At 36.9% G+C, this 16,207-nt stretch overlaps 1 protein-coding gene across 1 annotated transcript in view; it reads right to left on the reverse strand.

Annotated features, from left to right (window-relative positions):
- Nucleotides 1–16,207, reverse strand: part of DEPDC1B (DEP domain containing 1B) — a 101,728-nt gene that overhangs the window by 18,325 nt on the left and 67,196 nt on the right. Inside the window, exon 8 of the mRNA XM_060146090.1 lies at nucleotides 722–888. Within this exon, the coding sequence (XP_060002073.1) occupies nucleotides 722–888 (167 nt within the window). The remainder of the gene's footprint in view (nucleotides 1–721; nucleotides 889–16,207) is intronic.

A 16,207-nucleotide genomic window follows, 5' to 3' on the forward strand; every position in this document is an offset into this window, starting at 1 on the left:
CTCTAAAAGTCGAACAGTGGACCCTCAGGCATACACAATGGTTCACCAACATATAGAAAGGATGTACATCCCAATGAAACATCAATTTTGCTCTAAGATATTTTTTGAGGAAAATTAATAAATTTTGCTAGTAAATAATCCTAAACCTAGACCCTATTTTAAAACACATGCTGACATGACAAAGTAGAATTCAAAATTAGCCTGTTTTTAAGCAAAACAGAATATATTAAGAAATATCCTCACTCATGGACCCTTAGATCATACCCTGAAAGACACACATTCTTTCCTTCCAAGTTGTCTGGTCTAACTCTATAGTTTACTTCTTCCCTCTTTAATCCATGATATATGCTGCATCTTCTCCTATTGGTTATAGTAACAAAAGTTTTGCGACTCTTTTTGTCCTGGAGGAGAGAATGCTGTTTCTTGACACGCCAGTAATCCTTTCTGTCCACGCTTCCTTCTCTTGTGTTGACAGCAGGCAGGATGCAGCAGCTATCTCTACACTCACTCTATACTCTACCCCTACTCACTCTTTACTTTTCATTATGTTCTTTAAGTCACTAAGACCAAAAGCACAATACCAGTCTGGGTGGATTCCAAGCCATGGCTCTTTAAGTCGGCCTGCCTTGTACCTTCCTCTGGTTGCCAAGCTAGTAAACTTTACTCAAGTGAATTTTAACCCCGAAACTCCAGTCCTCGTAGATGTTAGAAATCAACGTACCAGTGTTCGGGTGCCAAAGCCATCACACAGTGGTGGCATCTCCTTATTTAAGCAGATCCTTGCCATCATCCTCATCAACAGCTGTAACTTTCTTCTATTTTCAGGAGGCAGGAGGAGGCAGCAAACTTGAAATGCTTCAATGGCCATTTTCTCTTTCTGTAACAAACCTGATTTAGAAAAAAAAAAAAAAGGGTTTTAATCCTTTAAAAACCTATAGCCTACCTGACTCTATTATGTTCACATTTTTACAAAACATGTATTACTAAAATTATATAAAGCATGTTTGCATGTGCAATTATACTGGGCTAACTGACATAGATCCACTGTCACAAATCTGCATAGAAAACACGAACCACCAACCAGCGTTGGCAAATATATAAAACAAATACAGCCATTTCCCCCTCCCACACCCTTGACAGATAAAACTAAATTTTCATAGCATTCTTTCCCTCTGAGCCAGGAGCAGTCAGGTTAAGCCTAACTTAACTCTCAACACTCTGCAAGAGGTCCAAGACAGCATGAGCAAGAACATGAATGTGCCATCACTGCCCTGAAGTTTCCCCTTGTGTACTATTTCCTCACATGGTCACCATCCTGCATGACTCTCACAGACTAAATAATAGGATTAATGCTGTTAGAGTCATTCCGGTGCCTAATGGCTCTGCTTCTTTCTAAATAACACCTTCCTCCCACTTAAGCTATTTTTTCTAGCTAAGTGTGATGATTCAATCATGTTACATGTCATCCCTCCTCACCCAATATGATTTTGCTAAAAATTAGGGTATTCTAATATTGTGCTCTCTTCAACCATATTTGTCTCTGGACACACACACCTCCAAGCCTTCTGAAGAGATGAAACTGCTTTCACCCATTTATTGGTTCATATCCAACTTTTTCAAGTTCCAACTAGTCTCTGCTTGGAGACAAAACCATCTTTTATATTCAGTAAATATTTACTGGCCATGTACGATATGCCAGGAACAATGCTAGGTCTCAGAAATATAAAAATATGCCAGGTCCCTTCCTTTAAAGAGCTTATACACTGTGAGAAGGAGAGGCCCATAAAAAAGTAAGTAGCAAAATGTGAGAGGTGCTGCAAGAGACATGTGCAACAGGCATATTAGGGAACCTGTAAGTCACTCAATAAGACTATAGCATAGGCTGTGAGTGCCCAATAGAAATGAAGCGAAAAAAGTGAGCAGAGATGAGATCTTAGAAGGCCTTGAATGCCAGAGTAAGGACTTTGGGTTTGAAGGAAAAAAAGGAAAGGAGCTGGGGAATGATGAGAAAATACTCCTAGAGTTTTGGGGAAAGTTACTCGCTAAGGGGGACATTTGAGCAGAAATCTGAAGAAAATGAGAGTATGCCTGGCAGATATCACAGAGACAAATTTTCACGGTAAAGGAAATAGCAATGACAAAGATTGTGACAAGGGAGTATGTCTGGAATGTCTGAGGAACAGCAATGAGGGCAGTGTGAAGAGAGAGGGGTATGCAAGGAATATTCAAGTCAGAAATGAGGTTAGAGAGGAAGCCAAGAGCCAGATCATGTAGAACCTTGTAGACTATCATTAAGGACTCTGGGTTTCACTGTAAGTGACCCAAGAAGCCATTGAAGGATTCTGGGCAGGAGAGCCATTTGGTCTGAATTATTTTTACTCTGGCAGCTGTATAGAGAATAGACTGTAAAAGGGTAACAGGAAGGGAGGAAGGAAGATTCAAGGCATGATTACAGTCTGCATGAGGTTGGAACTGGTAGCAGCTGGATCTGGTAAAGACCAATTACATTCTAGATCTATTTCTCCATGAAGTCTTTCACTTTTGCCACAAAGACTTCTATCACATTAGGCCACAAATCCCTTCTTTTACCAAATTATAAACACCTGTGGAGAGTCAAATTTCACCTTAACTTTATATGTTTCATATATATATATATATATACACACACACACACACACACACACACACAGAGTTTTATAAATAAGACTTCAAGATAATTGAAATCATAATGCATTTCTTTTGGCAAGTCCTATTTCCTAGTGTATGGTACAAAGCATAAAAGTAAACACTCAAGGGTAGGGGGAGGGACAAAATGGTAGAGTAGAAAGACCCTGAACTCACCTTCTCCCATGGGCACTCCAAAGTTGCAACTACTTACAGAGCTATGAAAATGACCCGAAGACTAGCAGAAAAGATTTTCCACAACTAAAGATATAAAGAAAGAGTCACAATGAAACATGTAGGAGGAGCAGAGATTCAATATTAAAGGACCCACATAAATGAGTGGGCAACCCACAAATGGTAGGAATATCACAACTGCAGAGGTCCTCACCAGAAAGTGAGGGGTCAGCGCCTACATGGGGCTCCCCAGCTTGGGGTTCCTGCACCAGAAGGACAAGCACCCAGGACATTTGGCTTTGAAACCAAGTGGGGCTTACCTTCAGGAGGGCTGGAGGGCTGGAGGAAACAGAGTCTCCACTCTTAAAGGGCATGTGCAAAATCTCACGTACTCTGAGTCCCAGCACAGAAGCAGTAGTTTGAAAGGAGCCTGGGTCAAACCAACTTGCTCATCTTGGAGAGTCTCCCAGAGAGGGAGGAGGAGACTGGGATTCTTCCTGGGGGTGGAGACACTGGCAGCAGCCATTTTGGGGAGCTCATTCTACCGTGATGAACCAGTGCTGGCAAGCACCATTTTGGAATCCTCCCTCTAATCTACTAGTGCGAGGGGGCCTGCCCCACCCACCAGCGGGTCCACAGCAGCCACATGGACCACCAGATCACAGAGCCAGCCATGTGTGAAGCCTACCCCACCCTCCAGCAAGCCCACATCCACCACACGACTCAGGGCCTTGCAGTCAATTGGGCTGGGGGTGAAGGGGAGCAGCCCCACCTCCCAGTGCACCCACAGTAGGTGGCCTCACCACAACAAAAGGGCAAACGCAGCCTACATAGGGAGCACCCACAGGGCATATAGCTCTGGTGACCAGAAGGGGGTGATGTGCCACTGGGTCCCACAATACATCTCCTATATAAAGCTACTTCTCCAAGATCAGGAAATGTAACCAACCTACTAAATACATAGACATAAAAACAGAGAATTACACAAAATGAGGCTAAGAAGCAATATATTCCAAAAGAAGGAACAATACAAAACCTCAGGGAAAAAACTTAAAGTGGAGATAAGCAATCTACCCAATAAAGAGTTCTGGGTAATGACAATAAAGATACTCACTGAACTCAGGAGAGGAATGGACGAACACAGTGAGAATTTCAACAAAGATTTAGAAAACATAAAGAACCAAACAAAGTGGAAGAATACAATAATTGAAATACACTAGAAGGAATCAATAGTAGACTAGATATAGTAGACCCAGAGGAACAAATCAGCAGTCTGGAAGACAGAGCAGTGGTAATTCACCCAGCTGAACAAAAAAAAAAAACAGAAAAAAAACTTTTTAAAATGAGGATAGTTTAAGAGACCTCTGGAACAGCATTAAGTATACTAACATTTGAATTATAGGGGTCCCAGAAGGAGAACAGAGAAAGAAGGGGGAAGAGAACTTATTTGAAGAAATCACAGCTGAAAATATCCCTAACCTGGCAAAGGAAAAAGACATCCAGGCCCAGGAAGTAAAGAGAGTCCCAAACAAGATTAACCCCAAAAGGTCCACAACAAGACACATTATAATTAAAATGGCAAAAATTAAATGTAAAGAGAGAATCCTAAAAGCAGCAAGAGAAAATCAACTAGTTAGGTACGAGGGAAGTCCCATAAAACCACAAGCTGATTTTTCAGCAGAAACTTTGTGGGCTGGAAGGGAGTAGAACAATACACCCAAAGAGATGAAAGGAAAAATACTTACAACCAAGAATACTCTACCCAACAAGGTTATCATTCAGAGTTGAAGGAGAGATAAAGAGTTTTATAGATAAGCAAAAGCTAGAAAGACTTCAGCACCACCAAACTGGCCTTACAAAAAATGTTAAGGGACTTCTCAAAGCAAAAAAGAAAAGGCCACAACTAGAAATGTAAAAATTATGAAAGGAAAAATCTCACTGGTAAAGGCAAACATACAGTAAAGGTAGTGGATCAACCAGTTATAAAGCTAATAGGAAGTTTAAAAGGCAAAAGTAGTAAAATTCACCTATGTCTACAATAAGTAGTCAAAGGATACACAAAACAAAAAGAGGAAGAAATCAAAAAATACCTGGAGGCAAATGAGAGTGGAAATACAATGATCCAAAATTGATGGGATGAAGTAAAAGCAGTTCTGAGAGGGAAGTGACACAAGCTTACTTCAGGAAACAAGAAAATCTCAAACAACCTAAACTTACACCTAAAGGAACTAGAAAAAGAAGAACAAACAAAACCCAAAGTTAGTAGAGGGAAAGAAATAAATATCAGAGAAGAAACAAATTAAAAAAAGACGAAAAACAAAAAACAAACCGAAAAATAAAAACCACCAATTACACTAAAGGCTGGTTCTTTGAAAAGATAAATAAAATTGATAAATCATTAGATTCATCAAGAAAAAAGAGAGAGGGCCCAAATCAATAAAATCAGAAATGAAAGAGGAGTAGTTAAACAGATACCACAAAAATACAAGGATCATAAGAGATTACCACAAACAAAAATTATATGCCAATAAATTGGACAACCTAAAAGAAATGGATAACTTCCTAGAAATGTACAGTCTCCCAAGACTAAATCTGAAAGAAACAGAAAACTTGAACAGACCAATTACCAATAATGAAATTGAATCAGTAATGAAAAAACCCCAAACAAACAAAAGTCCAGGACCAGAAAACTGTTAGAACTAATAAACAAATTCGGTAAAGTTGCAGGATACAAAATCAATATACAAAAATCTGTTGTATTACTATACACTAATAATGAACTATCAGAAAAAGAAATTAAGAAAATCCCATTTACAATTTCATCAGAAAGAATAAAATACCTAGGAATAAATCTAATGAAGGAGATAAAAAACTTGTACTCTGAAAACAATGAGACATTAATGAAAGAATTCAAAGATGACAAAAACAACTGGACAGATGTGCAGTGCTCATGCATTCGTGCTCGTTGTTAAAATGGCCATACTACCCAAGGCAATCTACAAATTCAATGTAATCCCTAGCAAAACACCACTGGCATTTTCTACAGAACAAGAATAAATAATTCTAAATAATTTTTATGGAAACACAAAAGACCCTGAATAGCCAAAACAATCTTGAGGAGGAAAAACAATGCTGAAGGTAGCATACGCCCTGATTTAAAACTATACTACAAAGCTTCAATCATCAAAACAGTATGGTACTGGTACAAAAGCAGACACACAGATCAATGGAACAGAATAGACAGCCCAGAAGTGAACCACACTAATATGAGCAATTAATCTTCAATAAAGGAGGAAAGAATATACAATAAAGATAAGACAGCCACTTCAATAATTGGTGCTGGGAAAACTGGAAAACTACATGCAAGAGAATCAAACTGGAGTACTCTCTCACACTATGCACAAAAATAAATTCAAAATGGATTAAAGATTTAAATGTAAGACCTAAAAACATAAAACTTCTAGAAGAAAACAGGCAGCGTGCTCTTTGACACTGGTTTTATAATATTTTTTGGATATGTATCCAGAAAAACAAAAGCAAAAATAAACAAATGGGACAACATCAAACTAAAAAGCTTTTTGCATGGTGAAGGAAACTATGAACAAAAGGAAAAGGCCAATTACTGAATGGGAGAAGATTTACAAACAATGTATTCAATAAGGGGTTAATACCCCCCCCAAAAAAAACAGAACTCATACAATTCAACATCAGAAAACCAAACCACCTGATTAAAAAGGGGACAGAGGATCTGAACAGACATTTTTCCAAAGAAAACATACAAATGGCCTACAGGCACATGGAAAGATGTTCAACATCACTCATCATCAGGGAAATGCAAATCAAAACCACAGTGAGATACCACCTCACACCTGTCAGAATGGCAGTTATCAAAAAGACAACAAGTAAGGGTTGGTGAAGATGTGGAGAAAAGGGAACTCTTGTGCACTGTTAATGGGAATGCAAGTTGGTGCAGCCATTATGGAAAACATTATAGAGATTCTTCAAAAATTAAAAAATATAACTACCATATGATCTAGCAATTCCACTCCTGGGTATATATCTGAAGAAAACAAAAACAGTAATTATAAAAGATACATGCACCCCTATTTCATTCCAGCATTATTTACAATAGCCAAGATATGGACGCAACCAAAATGACCACCAATAGATGAATGGATAAAGAAGGTGTGTGTGTTTGTGTGTGTGTGTATGTATATATATATATATATATATATATATATATATATATATCACACACACACAATGGAATACTACTCAGCCATTAAAAAGAATGAAATCTTGCCACTGCCAACAACATGGATGGACCTAGAGGGTATTATGCTAAGTAAAATAAGTCAAAGAAAGACAAATACTGTATGATTTCACTAAAAAACCAAAGGAGTGAACAAACATAACAAACATAACAAACATAACAAAACAAAAACAGAGCTATAGATACGTAGAATGAACAGGTGGTTGCCAGAGGGGAGATGTGTGGGGAGAGGAAAGAAAAAGTGAGGGAGACTAAGAGGTACAAACTTCCAGTTGCAAAATAAATGCATCACAGGTATGAAATTACACATATATACATTTAGTACATTAGGGGAATATAGTCAATAACTATGTAATATCTTGTATGGTGACATACTGTAAAAATACTCATCTTGGTGATCAGTTTAAAATGTACAGAAATATCAAATCACTATGTTGTATAACAGGAATTAACGTAGTGTTGCAGGTCAATACATCGAAAACAAACAAATAGACAAACTCATAGAAAAAGAGACCAGATTTCTGGTTGCCAGAGGCAGGGATGGGGGGATTGGATGAAGGCAATCAAAGGTACAAACATCCAGCTAAAAGGTAAATAAGTACTAGGAATGTGATGTACAACAAAATAAATATAATCAACACTGCTGTATGTTATATATGAAAATTGTTAACAGAGTATATCCTAAGAGTTCTCATCACAAGGGAAAAAAAAACATTTTTTTCTATTTCTTTAATTCTGCATCTATAGTGACATGATGGATGTTCACTAAACTTATTCTGGTAATCATTTCAGGATGTATGCAAGTCAAATCATTATGCTGTTTATGTTAAACTTATAAGGTGTTGTAGGTCAATAATATCTCAATAAAACTGGAAGAAAAATATTAAAAAAGAAAGCAAACAGAAACAAAAGAAAGAAAGAAAATCATCTGTTTAAAGAAAAAATAACAACAATATATAGTAGGGTTATAACACATTATTAAAAATATATGTAGCACTAAAATGTATGATAACAATAGCACAAAGGGCAGTGGAAAAAAATGAAAGAATGTTGTTGTAAGGTAGCAACATTATAAATGAAATAGTACAATATTTAAAGGTAGGCAAAATTTTCTTGAGATACAAAAAGCATGAACCATAAAAGAAAATGATAAAATAGACTTCAAAACTGAAAACTTCTGCTTTTTGAAAGACATTGTTAAGAAAAGGGGGGGAAAGAACCACACTCCAGGAGAAAATATTTGCAATAAATATATCTAACAAAGGATTTACATGCAGAACATACCAATAATTTTTTTTTTTTTTTTGGTACGCGGGCCTCTCCCGTTGCGGAGCACAGACTCCGGACGCGCAGGCTCAGCGGCCATGGCTCACGGGCCCAGCCGCTCCGCAGCATGTGGGATCTTCCCAGACCGGGGCACAAACCCGTGTCCCCTGCATCGGCAGGCGGACTCGCAACCACTGCACCACCTAACCATTTTTATTGAAGAATTAATTTACAATGTTGTGTTAGTTTCAGGTGTACAGAAAAGTGATTCAGTTATATATATATTTACTATATCATATAGATTTATTTATATGTGCATATATATATACATATAATTCTTTTTCAGATTCTTTTCCATTATAGGTTATTATAAGATATTGAATATAGTTCCCTGTGCTATACAGAAGGTTTTTGTTGCTTATCTATTTTACATATAGTAGTGTGTAATTTATGTGTTTAGTTACAGCCAGTGAATACCTAGGCATTTGCCTGAATTTCCATCTTTAAGAACTACCTAACTCACTTTATTCCAATAATCTTGACATAACAGTAGTCATGACATTTGGAGATGATTCAGTATCTTTACCTTGGCCCATCTGCAATTTCAAAAGCTTGGGCCATAAGCCCTGGGCCCTGAGAGCAGAGAGCACCACCAGCAAGAACTTCAGACTAACATGGGCAAGAGCTCTCTGTCTGGTCAAATGCACCAAGTAGGCACTCTCTGAAAAAAGGAATTGTTTTCCACTATGGGATAAGGACCCTGAGATAACCTGAAGCGCATGAGGGCAAAGAGGTTACAAAGCAAGATGGCACACAGCTCCAGAGGATCTCCTAGAAATCACTACACAAAAGAACCAAAGAATGGAAAATCTAAACTTATGGATATTTCTAGGCTAAAAAACAAAGGAGAAGATCTCAGCCTTTGAGTTACATGATCCAATGTATAACCGGTCTAGTGAATTTCAATGGCATTTTCTAAACTTTACATCTAGGAGAAAGCAAACAGCAAAGACCTACTGTGTCAGCCTTCCAGCCTATTAGCACATCAACCAGGAGCCAGCCACAAACTCACCTGCCTATAGGAGCAGAAGTCAAAAATATAAACTCTTATGTGAATTTCCTATTTCTTAAAGTTTGACAATTAATTAAACTTTCTTTTTAAAACACACAAGTTAAACCAGATGTATTCATGAGCCAGATTTGGCCCATAGATCACCAGTCTAGGATCTCAGATATTAACATCATATAACACACAAGCCAGCCAATTTTCCAAAACACTCTTCCCTGCTCCCATGCCCCTTTGTGCTTACTTTCTGCCTTCTCTTTTCCTCAATGCCAACTTATTGCAAGCTACACAGCTCAGTGGATTCTAGGGTGCATGTGAAGTGTGTGTAAAGGCTGCTATACTATCTCACTCACCCTATTCAAGAGTCAGCCGAACTCTGATCTTAATATAAGGAACTGCCATTTTGGAAATGAAGATTTATTACTAGTCACAGTTATGTTGTTAGGTCAGACTGCTGAGACGAAGTATAGTATAAGTAAAGGGTAAGTCTTAAACCTCCAAAAATGTCTCTTTTTTTTTCCGTTTTTTTTCTTTAAGAACACTTCGATATCCTGTTTCACCTATCAATGACTGTTCTCAGGGTCACAGTTATGGCATAAAGCCAGAATTATTTCATGCAAGAAGCAAAGGAATAACCCTCAAAAGAAATGCATTAACTAAACTAAAAACCATTTCCATTGAAATTGCTGCAGAATTAGCTTCTACAACAAAGTAGACTGATTACCTACTTTAAAGCATTTTATCTAAGGGGATCCTATTCCAATCAAAGTAAGTCAAAAGGTTTAAGGAATGACTAATTCCTCCTGGGATTCAACCTATGTATCGAGTTTGCACAGACCTAGATATGATACACTGTCCCACAGATTCTAACAGGACTGCTATATTAGATAATCTTTGTTATTCATATAAACAAATTATGGTCATCATAACCTAGAAGACTTTTTTCTTTCACTATGTAAAGTTCTAAAAACTATGGTTTTCAATGCAGGGTGTCTGAAATATATTCACTTGAGCAGGACTGATCAGGGAAGGTTAATATATGTCACCATCTATACACACTAGTCTATTATTGCTGACACCTAAGAATAATAAATTCTCCATTCTATCCATCCTTTTCCACCTCAAAGCCTCTACTGAAAATATTTTAGCTGACGGCTGACTCTGACATCAATTTGGAAACAACCAGCTTTAATTCCTAGATGAGATCAAAATGAACAATTGGGGGTAGAACAGACCAATGATATCACAAATGTAACTGATGCAAATTGGAACTCATACATTTTTAAACACCTTCCATTTGATTTCCTAGAGGCCAGTGCTCAAATGAGAATTTCTTCAGTCAGCTTCCACTGAGCTTCCAACTGACTCTACCCAGAAAGGCTCTCATTCAGATTCCATAGAGAAATCAAAAGCTTTACAGACAAGTAAAAGCTAAGAGGATTCAGCACCACCAGACCAGCTTTGCAACAAATGCTAAAGGAACTTCTCTAAGTGGAAAAGGAAAGGCCACAACTAGAAACAAGAAAATAGCAAACGGAAAAGCTCACTGGTAAAGGCAAACATACAGCAAACATACAGCAAAGGTTGGAAATCATCTGCACACAAATATGATATCAAAACCAGCAACTGCAAGAAGAAGAGAACACAAATGCAGGATATTGGAAATGCACTTGAAATTAAAAGAGCAGCAACTTAAAACAATCTTGTTTATATATATAGACTGCTATATCAAAAGCTCAGGGTAACAACAAACTGAAAATCTACAATAGATACACATGAGAAAGAAAAAGGAATCCAAACACAACACTAAAGTTAGTTATCAAATCACAAGAGAATAAAAGAGGAAGGGAAGAAAAAACACCTACAAAAACAAATCCAAAACAATTAACAAAATGGCAGTAAGAACATGCATATCAATAATTATCTTAAATGTAAATGGATTAAATGCTCCAACTAAAAGACATAGACTGGCTGAATGGATATAAAAACAAGACCCGTATATATCATGTCTACAGGAGAACCACTTCAGATCTAGAGACATACACACTGAAAGTGAGAGGATGGAAAAAGGTATTCCATGCAAATGGAAATCAAAAGAAAGCTGGAGTAGCAATACTCATATCAGACTGTTGTAACAGACAAAGAAGGACACTATATAATGATCAAGGAATCAATCCAAGAAGAAGGTATAACAATTGTAAATATATATGCACCCAACATAGGAGCACCTCAATATATAAGGCAAATACTAACAGCCATAAAAGGAGAAATCAACAGTAACACAATAATAGTGGGGAACTTTAACACCAAACTTTCATCAATGGACCATCAAGATGGTCCATCCATTTCTATCAGATCATTCAGATACAAAATCAATAAGGAAACACAGGCCTTAAATGACACATTAGACCAGATGAACTTAATTGATATTTATAAAGCATTCCACCCAAAAGCAGCAGAATACACATTCTTCTCAAGTGCACATGGAACATTCTCCAGGATTGATCACATGCTGCGCCACAAAGCAAGCCTCAGTAAATTTAAGAAAACTAAAATCATATCAAGCAACTTGTCCAACCACAACACTACAAGATTAGAAATCAACCACACAAAAAAAACCAAAAAAACGGTGAAAAAAACGGTGAAAAAACGGTGAAAAACACAAACACATGGAGGCTAAACAATATGCTACTAAACACCCAACACATCACTGAAGAAATCAAAAGGGGAAATCAAAAAATACCTAGAGACATATAAAAATGAAAACACGAAAATCCAAAACCTATGGGATGCCGCAAAAGCAGTTCTAAGGGGGAAGTTCATAGTAATACAATCTTACATCAGGAAACAAGAAAAATCACAAATAAACAACCTAAACTTGCACCTAAAGCAACTAGAGAAAGAACAAACAAAACCCACAGTTAGTAGAAGGAAAGAAATCATAAAGATCAGAGCAGAAATAAATGAAATACAAATGAAGAAAATAGAAAAGATCAATGAAACTAAAAGCTGGTTCTTGTAAAGATAAACAAAATTAACAAACCTTTATCCAGACAGATTAAGAAAAAGAGGGAGAAGGCTCAAATCAATAAAATTAGAAATGAAAAAGGAGAAGTTACAATGGACACCACAGAAATACAAAGGTTCATAAGAGACTAGTACAAGCAACTATATGCCAATAAAAAGGACAACCAAGAAGAAATGGACAAATTCTTAGAAAGGTACAATATCCCAAGAGTGAGCCAGGAAGAAACAGAAAATATGAACAGACCTATCACAAGTACTGAAACTGAAACTGTGATAAAAAAAAAACTCTCAACAGCAGGACAGGAATAAAGACACAGACATAGAGAATGGACTTGAGGACACGGGGAGGGGGAAGGGTAAGCTGGGACAAAGAGACAGAGTAGCATGGACATAATATACACTAGCAAATGTAAAACAGATAACTAGTGGGAAGCAGCCACATAGCACAGAGAGGCCAGCTCAGTGCTTTGTGTCCACCTAAAAGGGTGGGATAGGGAGGGTGGGAGGGAGACGCAAGAGGGAGGAGATATGGGGATGTATGTATATGTATAGCTGATTCACTTTGTTATACAGCAGAAACTAACACACCATTGTAAAGCAATTAAACTCCAATAAAGATGTTAAAAAAAAAAAACTCCCAATGAACAAAAGTCCAGGACCAGTTGGCTTCACAGGAAAATTCCATCGAACATTTAGAGAAGAGTTAACACCTACCCTTCTGAACTATTCCAGAACATTGCTGAGGAAAGAAAACCCCCAAAATCATTCTATGAGGCCACCCTCACCCTGATACCAAAACCAGACAAAGATACCACACAAAAAGAAAATCACAGGCCAATATCACTGATGAACATAGATGCAAAAATCCTCAGCAAAATACTAGCAATCCAAATCCAACACTGAATTACAATGATCATACACTATGATCAAGTCAGATTTATCCCAGGGATGTAAAGATTTTTCAATATCTGCAAATCAATCAGTGTTATACACCACATCAACGAATTGAAGAATAAAAACCATATGATCATCTCAATAGATGCAGAAGAAGCTTTTGACAAAATTCAACGCCCATTTATGATAAAAAAAAAAAAACTCTCCAGAAAGTGGGCATAGAGGGAACATACCTCAACATAATAAAGGCCATATATGACAAACTTACAGCTAGCATCATACTCAACAGTGAAAAGCTGAAAGCACTTCCTCTAAGATCATGTACAAGACAAAGATGTCCACTCTTGCCACTTTTATTCAACATAGTTTTGGAAGTCCTAGTAAAAGCAATCAGAGAAGAAAAAGAAATAAAAGGAATCCAAATTAGAAAAGAAGAAGTAAAACTGTCACTGTTTGCAGATGACATAATACTATACATAGAAAATCCTAAAGGTGCCACCAGAAAACTACTAGAGCTCATCAATGAATCTGGTAAAGTTACAGGATACAAAATTAATACACAGAAATCTGTTGCATTTCTATACACTAACTACCAATGACCAGAAAGAGAAATTAAAGAAACAATCCCATTTACCATTGCATCAAAAAGATTATAATACCTAGGAATAAACCTACCTAAGGAGACAAAAGACCTGTATTCTGGAAACTGTAAGACACTGATGAAAGAAATCGAAGATGACACAAACAGATGGAAAGATATACCATGTTCCTGGATTGGAAGAATCAATATTGTCAAAATGACTATACTATCCAAGGTAATCTACAGATTCAGTGCAAGCCCTATCTAATTACAAGTGGCATTTTTCACAGAACTAGAACAAAAACTTTCACAATTTGTACGGAAACACAAAAGACCCCCAATAGCCAAAGGAATCTTGAGAATGGAAAACGGAGCTGGAGGAATCAGGCTCCCTGACTTCAAAACTATACTACAAAGCTACAGTAACCAAGGCAGTATGGTACTGGCAGAAAAACAGAAATATAGATCAATGAAACAGGATAGAAAGCCAAGAAATAAACCCATGTACCTATGGTTAATTAATCTATGACAAAGGAGGCAAGACTATACACTGGAGAAAAGACAGTCTCTTCAATAAATGGTACTGGGAAAACTGGACAGCAACATGTAAAAAAAATGAAATTAGAACATTCTTTAACAACAAACACAAAAATAAACTTAAAATGAATTAAAGACCTAAATGTAAGGCCAGATACTATTAAACTCTTAGAGGAAAACACTCTGACATAAATCACAGAAAAGATCTTTTTTGATCCATCTCCTAGAGTAATGGAAATGAAAACAAAAACAAATGGGACCTAATTAAACTTAAAAGCTTTTGCACAGCAAAGGAAACCATAAAAACGATGAAAAGACAACCCACAGAATGAGAGAAAATATTTGCAAATGATATGACCAACAAGCAATTAGTCTCCCAAATTTACAAACAGCTCATGTGACTCAATATTTAAAAACACACACACACACACACACACACACACACACACACACACACACACAATCAAAAAATGGGCAGAAGACCTAAATGGACATTTCTCCAAAGAAGATACAGGTGGCCAAGAGGCATACAAACAGATAATCAACATCACTAATTATTAGAGAAATGCAAATCAAAACTACAATGAGATATCACCTCACACCAGTCAGAATGGCCATCATCAAAAAATCTACAAACAATAAATGCTGGAGAGGGTGTGGAGAAAAGGGAACCCTCCTACACTGTTGGTGGGAATGTAAATTGATACAGCCACTGTGGAGAACAGTATGGAGGTTCCTTAAGAAAGTAAAAATAGACCTACCTCACGATTCAACAATTCCACTCCTGGGCATATATCTAGAACAAAACATGGATCAAAAGGATACATGTACCCCAATGTTCACTGCAGTGCTGTTTACAATAGCCAAGACATGGAAGCAACCTAAATGTCCACCAACCAACAGATGAATGGATAAAGAAGTGGTACATATGTACAAAAGAATATTACTCAGCCATCAAAGTAAATGAAATAATGTCATTTGCACCAACATGGATGGACCTGGAGATTATCATACTAAGTGAAGTCAGACAGAGAAAGACAAATAACATATGATATCACTTATATGTGGAATCTAAAAAAATTGATACAAATGAACTTATTACAAAACAGAAACAGACTCACAGACTTAGAGAATGAACTTATGGTTACCAGAGGGGAAGGTTGGGAGGGAGGGATAGATACAGAGTTTGGGATTGACATGTACACACTGCTATATTTAAAATAGATAACCAACAAGGATCTACTGTACAGCACAGGGAACTCTGCTCAGTACTCTGTAATAATTTAAATGGGAAAAAGAATAGATACATGTATAACTGAATCACTTTGCTGTTCACCTGAAACTAACACAACATTGTTAATCAACTATACTCCAATAAAAAATTAAAATTTTTTAAAATTGGAATTCGTTTTTTTTTAAGTTCCAAGTTCTTTTGTTTCTAAATTCTACCATAAAACATTATGAAAATGGAAAATGAGAAGAAAATCTAAGAAGTGGTTTTTAATCCTGTCTTTAGAATTTGTCTTTTACCAGTCGCATAATGGCATTAAGTGGCTATAATGAGAATCTACTCAGTTAGTCTTTATGCATCTTAAATAACAGCAAGGAGTCATCATTAGGCATGATATTCACAAGGACATAAGCCCCCCAATTCTCCTTGGTGGAAAACAAAATACCAAGAAGACCCAGTGGTCTCAAAGCACAGTACTAGGTCTAATCCCTTCAT

The sequence above is a fragment of the Lagenorhynchus albirostris genome, chromosome 3 (genome assembly GCF_949774975.1).
Source record: "Lagenorhynchus albirostris chromosome 3, mLagAlb1.1, whole genome shotgun sequence".
Taxonomy (NCBI): Eukaryota; Metazoa; Chordata; class Mammalia; order Artiodactyla; family Delphinidae; genus Lagenorhynchus; species Lagenorhynchus albirostris.